Source organism: Gymnodraco acuticeps, unplaced genomic scaffold, assembly GCF_902827175.1.
Source record: "Gymnodraco acuticeps unplaced genomic scaffold, fGymAcu1.1, whole genome shotgun sequence".
Classification (NCBI taxonomy): domain Eukaryota; kingdom Metazoa; phylum Chordata; class Actinopteri; order Perciformes; family Bathydraconidae; genus Gymnodraco; species Gymnodraco acuticeps.
The window spans coordinates 413,068-428,687 of NW_022992079.1; the positions used below are offsets into that span (position 1 = coordinate 413,068).

General features: G+C 41.9%; 1 protein-coding gene across 5 annotated transcripts in view; it reads left to right on the forward strand.

Annotated features, from left to right (window-relative positions):
• Positions 1 to 15,620, forward strand: part of nisch (nischarin) — a 35,866-nt gene that overhangs the window by 8,942 nt on the left and 11,304 nt on the right. For 2 of the 5 annotated variants that reach the window (XM_034202322.1, XM_034202323.1), the window contains 16 exons: positions 473 to 586; positions 1,636 to 1,825; positions 3,724 to 3,839; positions 4,426 to 4,541; positions 5,501 to 5,782; positions 5,930 to 6,309; positions 6,740 to 6,945; positions 7,637 to 8,085; positions 8,637 to 8,812; positions 8,893 to 8,956; positions 9,640 to 9,778; positions 10,288 to 10,438; positions 10,998 to 11,117; positions 11,267 to 11,431; positions 11,840 to 12,012; positions 12,769 to 12,953. In XM_034202322.1, coding sequence (XP_034058213.1) covers positions 473 to 586; positions 1,636 to 1,825; positions 3,724 to 3,839; positions 4,426 to 4,541; positions 5,501 to 5,782; positions 5,930 to 6,309; positions 6,740 to 6,945; positions 7,637 to 8,085; positions 8,637 to 8,812; positions 8,893 to 8,956; positions 9,640 to 9,778; positions 10,288 to 10,438; positions 10,998 to 11,117; positions 11,267 to 11,431; positions 11,840 to 12,012; positions 12,769 to 12,953 — 3,026 coding nt within the window. Of the gene's footprint in view, positions 1 to 472; positions 587 to 1,635; positions 1,834 to 3,723; positions 3,840 to 4,425; positions 4,542 to 5,468; positions 5,783 to 5,929; positions 6,310 to 6,739; positions 6,946 to 7,636; positions 8,086 to 8,636; positions 8,813 to 8,892; positions 8,957 to 9,639; positions 9,779 to 10,287; positions 10,439 to 10,997; positions 11,118 to 11,266; positions 11,432 to 11,839; positions 12,013 to 12,768; positions 12,954 to 15,620 lie in introns of those variants that run through there. The other 3 variants (XR_004567686.1, XM_034202324.1, XR_004567687.1) reach the window with 3 other exon arrangements.

Sequence of the window (15,620 nt, forward strand, 5' to 3'; positions counted from 1 at the left end):
AACATTGAATTAAATCCTAATATTTGTATTAATCCACGCAATAGTAAGAAATGACTCTCTACAAGTACCACCACTCCTACCAATATACTATATAAACTGCTTATACATCTACTGTGACACACACAAGCACACTCAAAGACTGCAACCACAAATGAATATAAAGATTAATTGATTAAACCCTTAATAAAACCTGTACATTTTGTACCCCTTTAACTTTACCTTTTTTTACTTTGTACATTTGTAAATTTCATTTAAGAAGTGCCTTCTATTTGTATTTCCTCTTTGCTGCGATTGCTGTTTTTATTACAGTTTTAAAACCCACAGAGAGAAACATGCCGTATATTTATTAAGTATAATCTGATACTGATGGTACTAGTATCAAGATTTCTGCTGTTTAGTTTACTAGAGATACTGCTGCTCTTGATCGTACTTCAGGACTGTCACACGTGTTTTCTTCTCTCTGCGCCTCCAGGTTTGTCTGGACGGTCAGGTGACGACAGAGAAGGAGCTGGACACAGTGGAAGTGTTGAAAGCCATTCAGAAAGCCAAAGAAGTCAAAGACAGGATGAGCAGCGGTGACAAGAAGGTACGTTCATTAGACTTCAGGCAGCAACAAACCAGTTTGTATGATTTCAATTGTCTGTATTTTTGTCAGATATAATGACAGTTGCCACCTAAAAGATGAGAATGAATGATACATTTACATATTAAGTGTCAATAAGTAGTTTATTCATCTCTTTTAGGGATGTTTTTTCCTGTAAGAGGTTTTTACTCATTGTTTTTCAGGTTTTGGGGGATTTTTAACATTATCAGTATTTTCTGTTTTGCAATGATTTTACTCCCAAGACTCTCAACAAGAATCTTGAACCCAAACCTGTGTTAAATGTTATAATGTTCATATCTTCCATAGGAATGAACCCTGAAACCCTCTGTAGTGTTTTTATCATTCTCACCTGATTATAGGCCATTAAGAGATCCGCTCAGAAAGATGTGATAAAGTAAATGACTAACCTGAACATGTGCACATCAGCAGCAGAGTTACGACACATACAGCAGTGTGGGTGGTTGTAATCCTACTTGAAAAACTCAAATGCACCGAGCTAAAACTGATTGTGTTAAAAAAGAACCTACAAAAAAAGTGTAGTTTTAATTTTTTAAAAACCTTGAACCTTCCCTTTTTTTGTTCTTCAATGAGAGCGTTGGAAATATTTTGTATTGTATTTCTTATTCAGGAAAGTTGAGATGTTAAGTGCATTTGGGTCCAGATAGCAAGCAGAAAAGCAGGGTATTGAATGCAGCTTGTTCACATATTCTACACCATTCAATAAACTGAAACCAAGTCACAAGTTGGAACACGATTTTGAAAGTTGAATGGCACAGTTTTAACTCTTGAACTCACACAACCAGATACATAAACAGTAGTATTACAACTGAACTGGACTAGCACTGGTCAAGTTGTTTTCATTTAAAGATACCAGTGCTGTGTCTGTATTCAAAGCTCAAATATCAGTCTTCCACCCCGGTGTGACTGTTCCTCTGCTGCTGATGGAGCTGCTGGGTGGAGGTGTTAGGATGCTCCTCTGCTCCATGATGTCGCTGCTCTCTGAAGCTTCCTCCTCTCTGTCCTCTCGTCAGATCAGTGAGGAGACCAGGCTGTCTGCTGCTGCACCTCCTCACCTCTCCTCCTCCTCTCCCCCCTCCTCTTCCTCCTCCTCCTGCTGCTCTGCTGTCGCTCCTCCCACTGTCACCTCTTCCCCTTCCTCCTCCTCCTCCTCCTCCTCTTTCTCTTCCTGTCCGGCCCAGCAGGCCTCTTGCCCCAGCCAAGGTAATCATGTATGTATCAGACTGTGCAGGGCTGAGGGAGGGGTGGGGGGTGGTGATTTGGTATCATTTGATTTAAGGCAACAGCCAGACAGATGAGTATGTTTCTCTGCTCTTTATCAGCTGCTTGCTGCTGAGCAGATAGTGATTATTTTCATTATCAATTCAACATATTTTTAGCTAATGTAGCTCACCTGCTGCTGTTGCTTAGTCTTGTTTTAAACCAGATATCCCCAGTGTTTTATTTCCTGTAGAATACACTTTGCTTTTCTCCTCAAACTTGTACAGCTCTGGAAAAAGAGACCAATCTCTGCATGTTTGGCAGACATTCCATTCCACTGTCTGTTGAATTCTAACACAGACATGTTGTCAGTAGTTTAAAGAATCAAATAGAAAAGGTTTTACTCAAACACATATCTATAAATAGTGAAACTGATAATGCTGCAGGGGTCTTTTAACTTTGTCCAGAGCTGTATACAGTGAATGGTGACCAATTGCCTGTTGCTTTAGCTGTTCATAACTTTAAGCCCCTACTGACTTAAATCTTTACTAAGATGACATTTGTCCATCGCACAGGTTGCAACAGCCTCATTTTCTCATAGCTCTAATTAATTTGACCAAACCAACCAATAATACAAAAAAATCTGCTCATCTCAGATGTTTTACTTATAGGAGATTCAGGGTTTTGTAGGCAAGAATAAGAATCGTTCATCTACAGGTGCCAGAGTAGAAACCTGGCGTCAGCTGAATGTCTTCAAGAGTTTAACACAACTCTTCAAACAACATGTTTATTTCAACATGACAGATAAATCAGTGTCTGGTGACTGAAGATGAATAGCACCATCACCATGTCATCTTAAAATAAACATTTAGTCTTATTAGACTACAGGAATGACTGATCACGTGCACCTCTGCGCTGCTAGTGGAATACCAACAGTAGAGGGTGGTCACAAAGGCCCTGTTTTTAGGAGGCACAGAAGCGAAGTAATGTTCAGCAGCTAAATGTATTTTATCCACCTAAAAAAACAAAACAAATCATCAGTCGAGCTGTATGTTATATTTCAAATATTTGTAGTGCTTTACCTTGCCAGCAGACAGCACTTTGGGGAAAACCCCAATAACTTTACCTTGCAGAACAAGGTAGTTGCTGGTCTGACCACAAAGGTTGTGCTAGGTTTGAGATAAATCTGTTTATTTTTCTGAATGATTAATTTAATTAAAACTGAGTGGTGGCTGTTCCAACAGCTGAGCACAAAGGGGAAAAACTGAAGGTTGATGGACACCCTGATCATCCTGACTAACATCTGTCTGTGTCGCGTAGCACAGGCTGCACACTGTGAATGTCCCTATCCAAATAATAAGAACTAAGTGCACGTTGGATTTGTCTATTTTTGAACATTGTCTCTGATTCACACTTTGCATGATGAGATATAAATGGTTACAACATTTGAAAACATGATTTCTGTCAGAACTGAGTATGCATGAATATGTTTAACTGAAGCTAGACGTTATTTAATATTTTATTTTGACTGTTTCATAGATTATGACAACGATAAATCATTGTCATAATCTATGAGTGCTGATGATTATCTCTTATTCTTGTTTACACTTTTAGGGTTCTGACGTGTCAAAAATACCCATCATTTCTCAGACCCCGTGTTTAGTAACTAATGTTAAGACAAGAAACATCTTATAATATTTATATTTAAGTAGCTTCAGCCATCAAATTAGTGCAACATGTTTTGAACACAATTCAATATGTTTTGGTAAGAACTTGTCAAATTATTCTGCACGAAAATATAAACTGTCAATCTGTCAATCAACCCAGAAGGACATCAGTAAACCTGCAGAGCTTGCTCCTCGCCTCACAGCAACCCTCATTTATTTGGTTTCCTGTTTCAGAAGTGACAAGCAGAGAAGACTCCGTTCCCCCCAGCACTCTCCCGCCTGTGGACGCTGCACCCCCCCCACCAAGCTTTAACACCAACACAAACCTCCTGCCTGCTGACCCCACCCAGGTGAGGGCAGCATAAAACAACCATCATATTATCATCACATATTGCTCTAGTTTCTGCTGGGAAGAAAACAAATGATTCACTTTAGACTGTCTCTAAATAATAAAATACAATATTGTTTGCACTCAAGTTCCGCGACGACCTAATTACAGACGATTAGCGTTTGCTGAATGTGATATCTGTGGCTGATTGTTTGAGTCTGCTTTGACGGACAATCGAACACATGTTAGGTTCTAATTTCTAAACCAATGAACACGACAGCAATGCATCCTTCAGTTTTCTCTCAATATCTTGATGGATCAAGCAAGGCAAAAAGACTAGCATTAGTTTGTCAGAGGACTGTTTTACAAATGATTTAATGTTTTCAGGATATCATTTAGGCAGATGGCATTGTGACTGTTCTGAGATCTGTCATATGTTGTATAAAGGAAGAATAATGTGTGAACAAACTAAACTTCTAATTTAGATTTGACGTGTAATAGTTTATCATTGAACAAAATGTCTTGATTCAAAACAACACATTTTGGCAAATGTTTTGATATTTCTATTTAGTCTCAGCTGCACTCTAATGTTGTTTTGTTGTCTGCAGGTACACCAACCTGCTGTCAGTCTGTCTGAACACACACTCTGTGGAGCTCCCACAAGCATAACTACTACCACTACTACTAATACTACTACTACTACAAATTCTACAAAGGCTGTCTGGTCAGTATCAAATAACAACAACTCTAAATACAATTTCTGGCACGTTTACTTAAAGGTTATTGTATTTCTCTTAATCTACTGCTGGGGAAAATCTACTTTTAATCCTTAAACTTATAATGTTCAACACCTTTTCACAAAGTTAAGACTTTTCAGGAGTAAAATAATATGAGCAAGGTAGAGGTCGTAATATTCAGAGACTATTTTTGTAGAGTTTGCAAATTAAAAAGGTAGCATGCTAATGTGAAATGGCTAGCTGTAACTTGGATCAATGCTGTTTGGATCTGGTGTTGCTTGCTTGGTGATCTTAAAGGGTATTCTGCTTTTTCAATGTTTTCCTTTCTTATAGTGTGTTATGTTTGCTATAATCGCTGTGTTCCTCCCAAAGGGAGTTTCTCTCCCACGCACTCCCCCAACCATTGGATTCCTTTGTTCTCCTTCCATCACATAATGACACAACTATGTGACACTCACACTTCTATTGGCTAGCGCTTCAACACATTGAATGTGATAGGGTAAGGGGAAGGACATATCTAAGCCGTTGACCAATCGCAACACAGCCGACCAGCTAACCAATCAGAGCAGACTGGGCTCTGGTTTCAGACAGAGGGTGAAAAGAGGTGCTGCAGCACAGGCAGGATGAGAGAAAACCCCACAGTAGAGACACATGAACCTGGAAATGAGCACAGTAGGGCCCCTTTAACCAATAAAGGCATTCGCAAATGGATGTTTTATCATGGAACCAATGGTCTTAATAATAGAGGAGCATTCTATATGTTATTTAAAAATGTAACGTCCATAGGTTTAATTTATACCAAGGATATGAAATAGTAGCAGGGGTGTTAATGAATTGAAAATGAGCGGATAGGGAAACTGAAGCAATAAAGTCTGGTAGTCATTTCTGAACATTGTTTCCGTCATGAAATGTAGAAAGAAAGATCTCCATCCTGTTTCTCCTCCAGTTGCGCCTGCTGCTCTTCCCCCTCCTCCAGACCAGATGAGACCCCTTGCTTCTCCTGCAGCGCAGCCTGCTGTCCTCTACTTCCTTCTCTGCTGCTCTCCCTCTCCTCCTCCAACAAATACTTCATTACCCAGCTCTCCCATCGGCTAAGCTCCATTCTGAAGGAGCAGAAAAGGGAGAAGGTGGAGGAGGAAGAGACGGAGGAGGAGAGAGAGGAAGACAAGAGGTCTAAATGCAGAGAGCTTCAGTCCCATGTGGAGTGCACTGAGGAGGGAAGTCTCAGGTAATGTAACCACCGACCTTCTCTCACTGGTTTCCCAGTTGATCCCCTAAAAAACAAATCCCCTCAGATGTTCCCATTCGTTTTTGGGATCCCTTCAAATTCAAAAAACGTTAATAATTGATTCATATTTCATTCTCATTATTACAGTCCAGGCTCCAGGGACGGATACTTCGAGATGGGCCTGGATGACTCTTTAGAGGAGTCCGTCGGCTCCTCTTCCTCCACGTCGCTCGCTGTTCCTTCTGCAGAGGAGCCTGGTAGCCAGCAGGAGGAGCTGTGTGAAGAGGAGGAGGAGGAGGAGGAGGAGGAGAAGAAGAAGAAGAAGAAGGAGGAGAAGGAGGAGAAGGAGGAGGAGAAGAAGGAGGAGGAGAAGGAGAAAGAGGTGCAGGTCAGCAGGGTCCTGTGGTGCTACTGTCTTCAGCTGAAGGAGGAAGTGGAGCAAAAGAAGGCTTGCCTGGTGCTGACAGACCAAATATTGTGCCTGATGTACCTGTCAGATGATTTCACACGGTCCAATCAGGACGCAGGTAAACACACAATCAGATTGAGTTTTTCATATTAGTTTACTTTGCTGCTTGTTGCCAAGTGAACTAATCGTGCTTCATGAGAATTGCCTTGGTTCATGGAAAGGCATTGTAATGTTCTGGTACCTACAGTCATGCACATCCAAGTCCGGATGCAACACCAGGTCTAATGCAGAACCGTTTACTATTAGCAGTAACAGAGCTAAACTTAATAAATCCACGTAGCTTTCCTTTTAATAATAACGTATAAACAGCAACAATGATTTATAAAGAAATGTTGACAGAAAACCAAGGGATCACCGTGCTAACAAACACAACAGTAACTGCCTTTTTTTCACTGTGTTAAAAGCATGCATATCATCCAAAATCAATTACATGACGTGCGCTTGTTGATTTGCTGTGTGTTTGAATATTAAGAGCAATCTGTTCTCAGACCAGGAGCAGAGTGTGGAGGAGGTGCTGTCCAGCCTGCAGGTGGACCTCCTGCTGCCGTACTCACAGCTCCTCCTCTCCTCCCAAGCCGAGCTCCCTGACTCCTGCCTCGCATTCGGCCTCCACGCCGCCCCGACCCGCTGGTTCCTCTTCTCGGAGCCCGAGGCGCTCCGGCAGACCAGGAGCGAGCTGAAGGTGTTGATCCAGGTCAGAGAGCAGCATGTGAAGCATTGAGAGTTCCTACATTTTACAGCACAGATAGTCCAATTTAGTTTCCCTTTTTAAACATGTTTTTATTACATTAGTAGGTATTGCGATCATTTTAGGTGTTCTTTAAATATTACAACTTTCTCACAGGAGAGAGCATCACAGTTCACTACGTTGCTGAAACTTGATTTGCAGACAGTACATCTTATCACGATGAGTAAAGACATAAAGTGGTTCTGGTTGGACTAAAGTCTAGAAATCTGGTATGGACATACTGTTATCTAACGGTAGAACTTTAAAAAAGAAAAATCCCAATTCTATGTAAACTCGGTGTCAAGATGTTTTGAAAGTGAGTAAAAAAGGTTACATTGGGATATTATTTAACAATATGAATGAACACAATGCCGTATTACCTTGTACTGTTTCTGATTTTATGTAAAGCGTCTTTGAGCACCAGGAAAAGCGCTATAAAAATGAAATGTAGTATTAATATTTGTATTATGCATTTGGGGTTTGCCTGTCCCGGTAGTGTGCTATACAGGGTTTTGTGCATGTACTGTAAATGGTCTCCAAATAGATGTTTGGGGGGTTTCTCTCCCACACTCTCACCATAGGTCACCAGTATGATATGTGAAGCATATACATGTCAATACCAAAATAAAAATAAACGTATTTTCCTCCTTTTCTCAAGGCCGTGAAGTCTCAGCCTGACCCCGAGCCCCCCCTCCCTCCTCAGCTCCTCCACCGCTCGCTCATCAACTCCTGGGAGCTGGAGGAGAGTCAGGGGGCCCAGGGAGGCTATGCTGCCTTTCTCCTTCCTTCCTCCTCCACCTCCTTCTCGGCCCCGGACACCCACCCGCTCCTGTCAGACATCTTCTCCAGCAGAGAGGACCCCAGCCTCCCTTCCCTCCTCTTTCTCACCCACAGACACCTCTGGGTGCTGAAGATTGATTTCAGAGAGCTGGCAGAGAGTGAGAGAAGGAGCGCTGGCCTTCATCACTCCTCCTCCTCCTCCTCCTCCTGGTGCAGGCTGGTCCGTGTGCCCATCGGCTCCATGGTGCTCCACCCTGGAGAAAGGGCTTCAAAGGTCGAGGAAAGAAGCAGCAACACCTCCTGCCCCGACCCCAAACACCACCACAGGTACAGAGGCTGTGGCTGGATCAATGGATTGTTTTGCTTTTCTGTGTAGTGTATTTATCCCAGATTTTTACTGACAATTACATTTTTATAAAGTATAATTTGAAAGCAGTCGTGTGTCTGCACAACATTTAACAGGACAAAAAAAACGAACATGAAGTGTGTTAAACAGGGTTTCAGCTAGATAAGTTATTTGTGTTATTATATATTTAATGGTAATATTTACAAATGTTTCTTTTTTAACTTTTCCAAAAGTCTTAATCACAAAAATAATATAACTTCCAAAATGCCCCACATATCAACAGAATATTCTTCTTTAGTCCATATGTGTTGGTGTTTACCTTTCAATCATGTTTCCAATGCAGTACCAAAAACACATGATATAATAATAATAATTGGGCAAAACATACTTAACAGTGAATGTTTGGGGACACAAATGTAATGTCTAGATAGCCGAATGTCTTTGTAAAACAGAAAAGCGATTTCCTACTTAATGATTTAGTTTCCTCACGCTTTGGTCATCATCTGTATTTGAACTCTTATGTTGAGCGCAGGAGGAGTCACTCTGTGGAGCTGCTGCTGGGCGGTCAGAGGCTGCTGCTGCTCTTCCCTCTGGCCCAGAACAGGAGCTCCTTCCTGGGGGAGCTTAGGCAGAGGAGAGCTGCTCTGGAGGGGCTGAAGATGGTCGCCCTGCCTCTGCCCTGTCCACAGGACGGGCCGCACACACGAGGTTAAGACTGAATACCATGGTCTTTGACTCTTACTGGTGTATTCTCTCCGTGGGGTGACACATTGTTGTTGTGTTCTCAGGCCGTCACGGATCCAGAGACCAGTGCTGTTGTTCCAGCAAGAGGAAATCACACAGCACCAACAGGTACACTTCTGAAGCATCAAATACTACCTGTCCGTAAATCTTCTTCCACTTGATGCTGCATTGAAAGCTGCATGCTAATATCACACGTTTGCTGTTATTAAAGCCTCTAATGCTGTAAGTATAACGCACTCATTTTATCGGAGCACTGATTTATCAGACATTATATATCTAAAACAAACCATCATACAGAATCAATCCTGTTCGCCACGATGAAGCTGTCATTTCATCACCTCATACATTGGCATTGTTGATTTGATCACATATATTCATCAACTTTGTGTTGGGTGATGATTAGTTCTCAGAAACATCAGATATGTTTGAGATTATATTTATAATATTCACAAAGTTTGTCCACCAAAAAGCACAAATTAAAATGTCCTCAATCAGGACATATTTTGGTAACAAGTATTTAAAAACTTCTTATCAAAATGTTTGTGAAGTCATTTGCAAATGTTAAAATACAGATATAATCATTTTTAAACCGATGTTGTAAAGGAAATCTTTAGTTTTATGTTGTTCCTTGTTTGGAGCCGTGTACATCTTTTTCTGAAAGCTAAATAGACTCTGTGCAGCACATTCCCTCTGACTTCTTTAAGATTCATTTCTGATTAACAGAGATATCATGAGAGGTTACAGTTGTATTTATATTTGTTCTACTTCTCTGACCTCCTTCTTCTCCTCAGCTGGGACTCCTCCCGTCTCCAGGTGGAGGAGAACCAGCCGTCCCCCCACCTCACCCCAAGTCTCTCCCCAGGACTGAAGCTCCTTGCTGGGCTCGGAGGGGAGCAGCTGCTGACCCACTTTCACAGATATATAGCAGAGGTAACACACACAGTGTATTTTTGGTACTCTTATGAATAAAAACGTGAAGAATTTAAACGTTTTGTAAATTGAATTTACATTGTTTCTAGAATGTCAGGAACTGCAAAAAGTTTCGATCACGAGTTTACGAAGCCCAAAAATCCATTGTAACGGGTCATCAGTGCAAAAACAGCTATTATCATATAGACGGGAGAAAAAAGGCAAATCGAAATGGCGCAAACTTTTGCTAAATGACTAATTCATTATCAAAAGTGGTGCGGATTGTTTTTTCTTTCAACATTCTTATTGTTCTAACTTTACTTTTTGGTTAGCCAAGGCAGAGCAAACCCCTGGCACAAATCACATTTAGAGTTCTGAGTCGACCCCAAGTCTCTTCTTCTTGGAGGACCTTTGAACTGCGATAAGGCGTTTCCCCCCCCCCCCCCCCCTTCCTTGTTGTTCATGTTTAGAAAGGGACACACTTTATCTTTGTTTTGTTTTTGACTGCGTTTTAAAATGTTTTGTGTCAGTCTGAGTCGGAGGAGGTGAGACAGGTGTTGTGGCTGTCTGTGGTTCTCTACAAGTCTCCAGAGTCTGAGCTCACCTGCTGTCTGCTTCTATCCAACAACACCATCTACTTCCTGTTGGAGGACTCCGCCGCCACACTCGTTCATCACTCTGGTAGGATATACACAGACATGTTGGTTTAGTCAGTGAGAAAAAAATTACATTTAAAATCACATGTCACTGCTGTTGTAAAGAGGCCCTATTGTTCGGGGGGTTGTTTTGGGGGGTTTCCCTTTCCTGTAGTGTGTTGTGTTTTTGTGCATGTAAATGGTCTGCAAAAGCTTAAATCCCAAAGTTCCTTCCAGAGGGAGAACAAATAGACCTTTTTGAACATTAATGCATGGAAACATGTCACAGTAGAGTCACTAAATACTAATACGAACCTGAACATTTGGTTTTTCTCACTCATACTTAAAGGGTTATCTCTGATTGAGAAAAACCTTTAAAAGTGAGTCATTTCTGTTTGAATATTACTGCTCCTGCATCTATTTCAACATTCCTAATCATATTAAGATTGTTTTTAGCATTTTCCCCCCATGGAAGCCGTGAAGAAAACTAACAAATAACAAAGAAACCATAGCATGGTACACATCTGCACATTTGCAGTGTGTGTGTAGACTTTCAGCTTTGTTAAATCAGTTCTCTATCTTCTCTTCCTCTTTGTGTCTGTCAGTGTTGGACGTTATGGACTCTGGAGATCCGGACTTGTGTCTGTGCTGCTGTCTGTCCGTCAGACTCTCTGATCTGCTGTCTGTCAATGTGGGACTGTTCGACCAGTACTTCAGAGTCGTAGGTCAGTGGAAGTTCCCACTCCTTGTCCCTGTTTGCAGAGCTCATATACATGTATAACAAAGTACCTCTTAAAGCTGATATAACTCTGTCACACTCTCACTTTCCCGATCTTCCCATATGTCTCTCCCCTTCCTCTCTCTGTGTTTGCAGGCCGCTCAGCCGATCACATCGTGTGCTGCCTCAGCAGGGACAGTTATGGGACGGGTGTCTTCCTCCAGGAGCTGATGTCGGCTCTGAGTCTGCAGCAGCAGCAGCTTCCTCAACCAGAGCCGTCTGATCAGGACTTCTACTCACAGTTTACCAGCACAAACACCGGTAACCAAAGAAGCCTTTGGGAAGTGTCATATTTGTTTTGTCATCAGATCCTACCTAAATACTCCACTCATGAATGTCTGAAGCTTCTATGTGTTATAAAAACAGCGATTGCAAACAAATGACTAAATGAGACTACTTAACGTCATCATGCCAACACGAGTCCTCCTTAGAATAGCGGCAGTGATGCACAGCCCTGCAACCATGATGTATTTTGTTTTATATAAAAAAAAAAAAAAATGTTTTAATTGATTTATTTGATTTATCTTGTCAATGGATTTGTATCAAAGTATATGTTTTTTTATCATACTAATTGTTATTAGATCTGTGCGAAGTTAGAACAAATTGTATTGTTGTAAGAAGACCAATTGTTGACCCAGGATTAAGCGGAGATTTTTTCTCCCGCTGCAGGTAAGATGCAGAACTACGAGCTGCTCCACAGCAGCAGGGTGAAGTTTATTTATCCCAGTGAGGAGGAGATGGGAGACCTGACATTCATCGTGGCAGAGAGGAAAACTCCGGCCAGCGCAGCGTCTTCGTCATCACGCTCCTTCAACGTCCTGCTCTACCTGCTAGTTTTCCAGGTACGAAGTCCTTCCTTTTTGATAACTTTGAATTTGTAAGGGGATTTAACATGCTGGAACTATTTCTAGATGTGCAACAGTGTATCCTTCCGCCTAGTTCTTCTCTGCATTGTCTCCAGTTTCAGTGCAGGTTGCCATACACGATTTGGTTTTGGTCTCCGAACAGGCACAACAATAACAAACCTGGCAACCTCAGCTGCACACAGTCACTGTGCACATTACTCCCCCTGGACACAAAGTGTTTTTTAGGTTTCTTATTCGAGACACATTAACAAAATGGCAATAAATACGATTTTGGGAGATTGATAATGTAGGTGTTGATTTGGAGTTTGAAACAAAAGCAGCGTTGGGAGTGTTAATTTAAAATGTTATCCCCATACAGTTACTTATTAATTGTTAAAAACATGTTGAATCCAAATATCTGGTGATCAACAATTCTTATTTTCATTATAGAACAGACAATAACCTTCACACAACAACAACAACAACAGATTTGCAAACACAAATTCTTAAACAGGAATAATTTGTTAAAACTGATCAAATTAATTAAGAAAAATACTAAATCATTCACTCAATACAAACAGTCAAATCTCATACAATATTTTATTTGAGGATTTTGTTTAAGGATATTTGTATCTTCAGTTTGATGAGACACTATACGCTTTATTTGAAAACCTCAATAGAAGCTTTAAATGTTCTGTAGAGCCCTAGTATTTTTAAACTGTGCTATAAAATAATTCGTATTCCTTCCTCCAGGTCCAGATCCCGAGTCAAGGCTCCACTCTCTCCGGCCTCTCTTCCTCCTCCTCTTCCTCCTCCTCTGGGCTGTGTCCGGTCCTCCAGCCCAGGACTCTGATCCTGACCAGCACCGACGTGTTCCTGTTGGACGAGGACTACGTCAGCTATCCTCTGCCAGACTTCGCCAAGGAACCTCCCTCCAGGTGAGCACACAAGACGCCCTCCTGTACCACAACATTTCAAAAACCTTTTATCCTTCTTTATCAGAGGGAGTCATCTGATGACAGAAATAATTCCTGTGATGCCCCTCAGATGCGGAAGCAGGGCCGACCAACGCTAAGCAATCAAATCAGTGAATTATGTCGTCTCCCTGAATGCTGCCGAGCTGTACTTTGGCTGCAGGCTATACAAAAACGGTGTGAGGAAGAACTACAGACTGTGTGCCTTTTTTAGGGTGCGTTCACACCTGCCTTTTATATTCCGGTTGAATCGAACCCTGGTGCGTTTAGCCGCTTGGTGCGGTTCATTTGGGTGGTCAAATAGGTGGTCTCGGAGGTTGCTTGCGAACTCTGGAGCGGTTCATTGCTGGTGTGAACGCAGTCCGCACCAAAACATAGGAAGCGTAGTATTTACGTGTCACAAGAACACGGATATCTTCAAAAATCTTTAGCGAAAGAGTCTTTCAAGACATCCGCGGTTGTTAATTTAAAGAGTGAAGCAAAATGAAGTGTTGAACAGTGTCGTGTAAAGTAAAAATGCTCCGTCAACTACATAAAAGTAAGAACACCTGTCGTTGGTGAAACGCCCCTCCTTACTGCAGAACGTCTCTCATTATATTAGAATGTTTTTTAACGGACGTTGTCTGATTATATAATCATATGTGCGAGCCGCTAGTGTCTGTTGATCTCCAGATTAACGGCAGCATGAGAATAACCTGCCGAAAGTGCCGATGCTCCGGTAGAAATTGCCGGGATTTGCGTTTTTACCCCCTTAATGTCTGACCCAAGGGCGGACTGGGACACAAATTCAGCCCGGGACGTTCAGACGCACCGGCCCACACACCGGGCCGCCGCCCACGCATGCGGGCCACCCTTGTAGCCTACAGATAAATTGTACATCTACTATGCTCATATACTGTATACTGTTTATGGCTAGATTCCCCAGAGTCAAGCCATAACATAAAAGAGATGGACAACAGGAGTAAGGTGCAAAATGAAACCTTCCTTTAGTTAAGGTTTCTTAAAAATGTCCGTGTGTCAAAGTGGATATGTAGGAGTCAGTAACGTGAATGTACAATTGGGATTAAGGACAAAGTACAGCAAATGGGTATTGTTAGAAATTGCATGTGTGAAACCCTCCTGTCCACAAGAGGCACTGTGTAGGGAAGCAGGTAGAACTTCCTCACAGGCTATAAATAGAGGCCTGGATGAGGACTTCCTCCTCTTTGTCCTCAACACCCACACCAGGATTGAGTGTTTGGTAGTTGTTTGCCATGTGTCTTTTGATTTACCAATGTAAGTAGAATCCTCTTTGTAATTTTGATGTTTGCACTTGAGTAACGTCAATGGTATTGAACACATTTGTTGTTCAATGTAGTAATGAATATAATTTAGTTCTAATTTGATTGAAGTATTATTTTAATGTGCAAATGCTGTAATCAGTTTGTTTCACCTTTCTACTAGAACCATTGGCAACAGCTACCATCCCACCAACATACCCTGATCAAATAAAACAAAGAAGTTTAAACTCCTGTCTCTGGTGGTTTGTGGCTCCAGTTTGAACATTCATCTCCAACAAATGGTCCTTTGAGCCGGATTCTCAGCAGTGAATGCTCCGTTGATGACATGCCTTTCAGTTGGCTGGTCAATAAGGGAGATTCCAAAGGAAACAGTTGCTCCACTTACTTGCACTATATCCTACCGCACTGCGCGTAGTGAGATTGTTTCAGGCTGTGTTGAGAGACCCAAACACTGGACAGCAAAGGGGAGCAGGATGGATCAATCAGCACCATCATCAAGGACTGCATGTGTTGTGAGGGTCCTGTCCCCATTGTGGAGAATTACATTGACAATTTTCAACATGACTTTATGGGAGCGGTTAGGTTTGTCCATGTAGAGAAGCTCTGAGGAGGGGGATGTGTACATCACTGTAGCTGATTTGTTTGAATTAAAGTCATGGAGAATAGTCAAGTGAATGTCCTGCATAAATTACATGGCCTCTTTAAGGTGCATTTGTCCATTTTATGGATTCTTCCGCATTTAATGCATCTGCCTTTCTCTTTGATCCATTTTGAAATGTTTATTTTGGAGAGTCCTTTGGATTCTGTGCATGAACCAAGTAAATGGTCTCTAACGATACAGTAGGGGCAGTAGGGCTTAGGCCTTTCAACATTCATCCTGTCTTTGGTGTAGTATTTTGGTGTGCCATCCATTTCAGATGCTGTTGAGAGGTAGATAGAGGAGACTTGTCGGGGGGGGCTGGCGTTCCTTTCCAGTCCATGGTTTCTCCTGTCTGTGGAGCTCAACAGCTCTCTCTGCGATGCGTTTAGCTCTGGATTTCAACCGTAGCCATTTTGATAGGTCAAGGAGGGTATAGGTTTTGGTTGCTTGTGCAGTTAGAATGCTACGATTAATGCAGTGCTCAACAAATCCATCTCTGTACTGCACAGGGAGTTTACTGAGGAGTCTGTCCACATGGGAACCACATCTTAATTCGCACCCATCAGGACCCTCTAGAGACAGCAGTATTCCAACCAGAGCATGGATAGAGAGGGAAAGATTATCAAAGGCTTCCACGTCATTAATGCGAACAATGGGGGCATTTAGTATTTCACCTATTTCTCTCTGAACTAGCAGCCTTGGCTGACCATA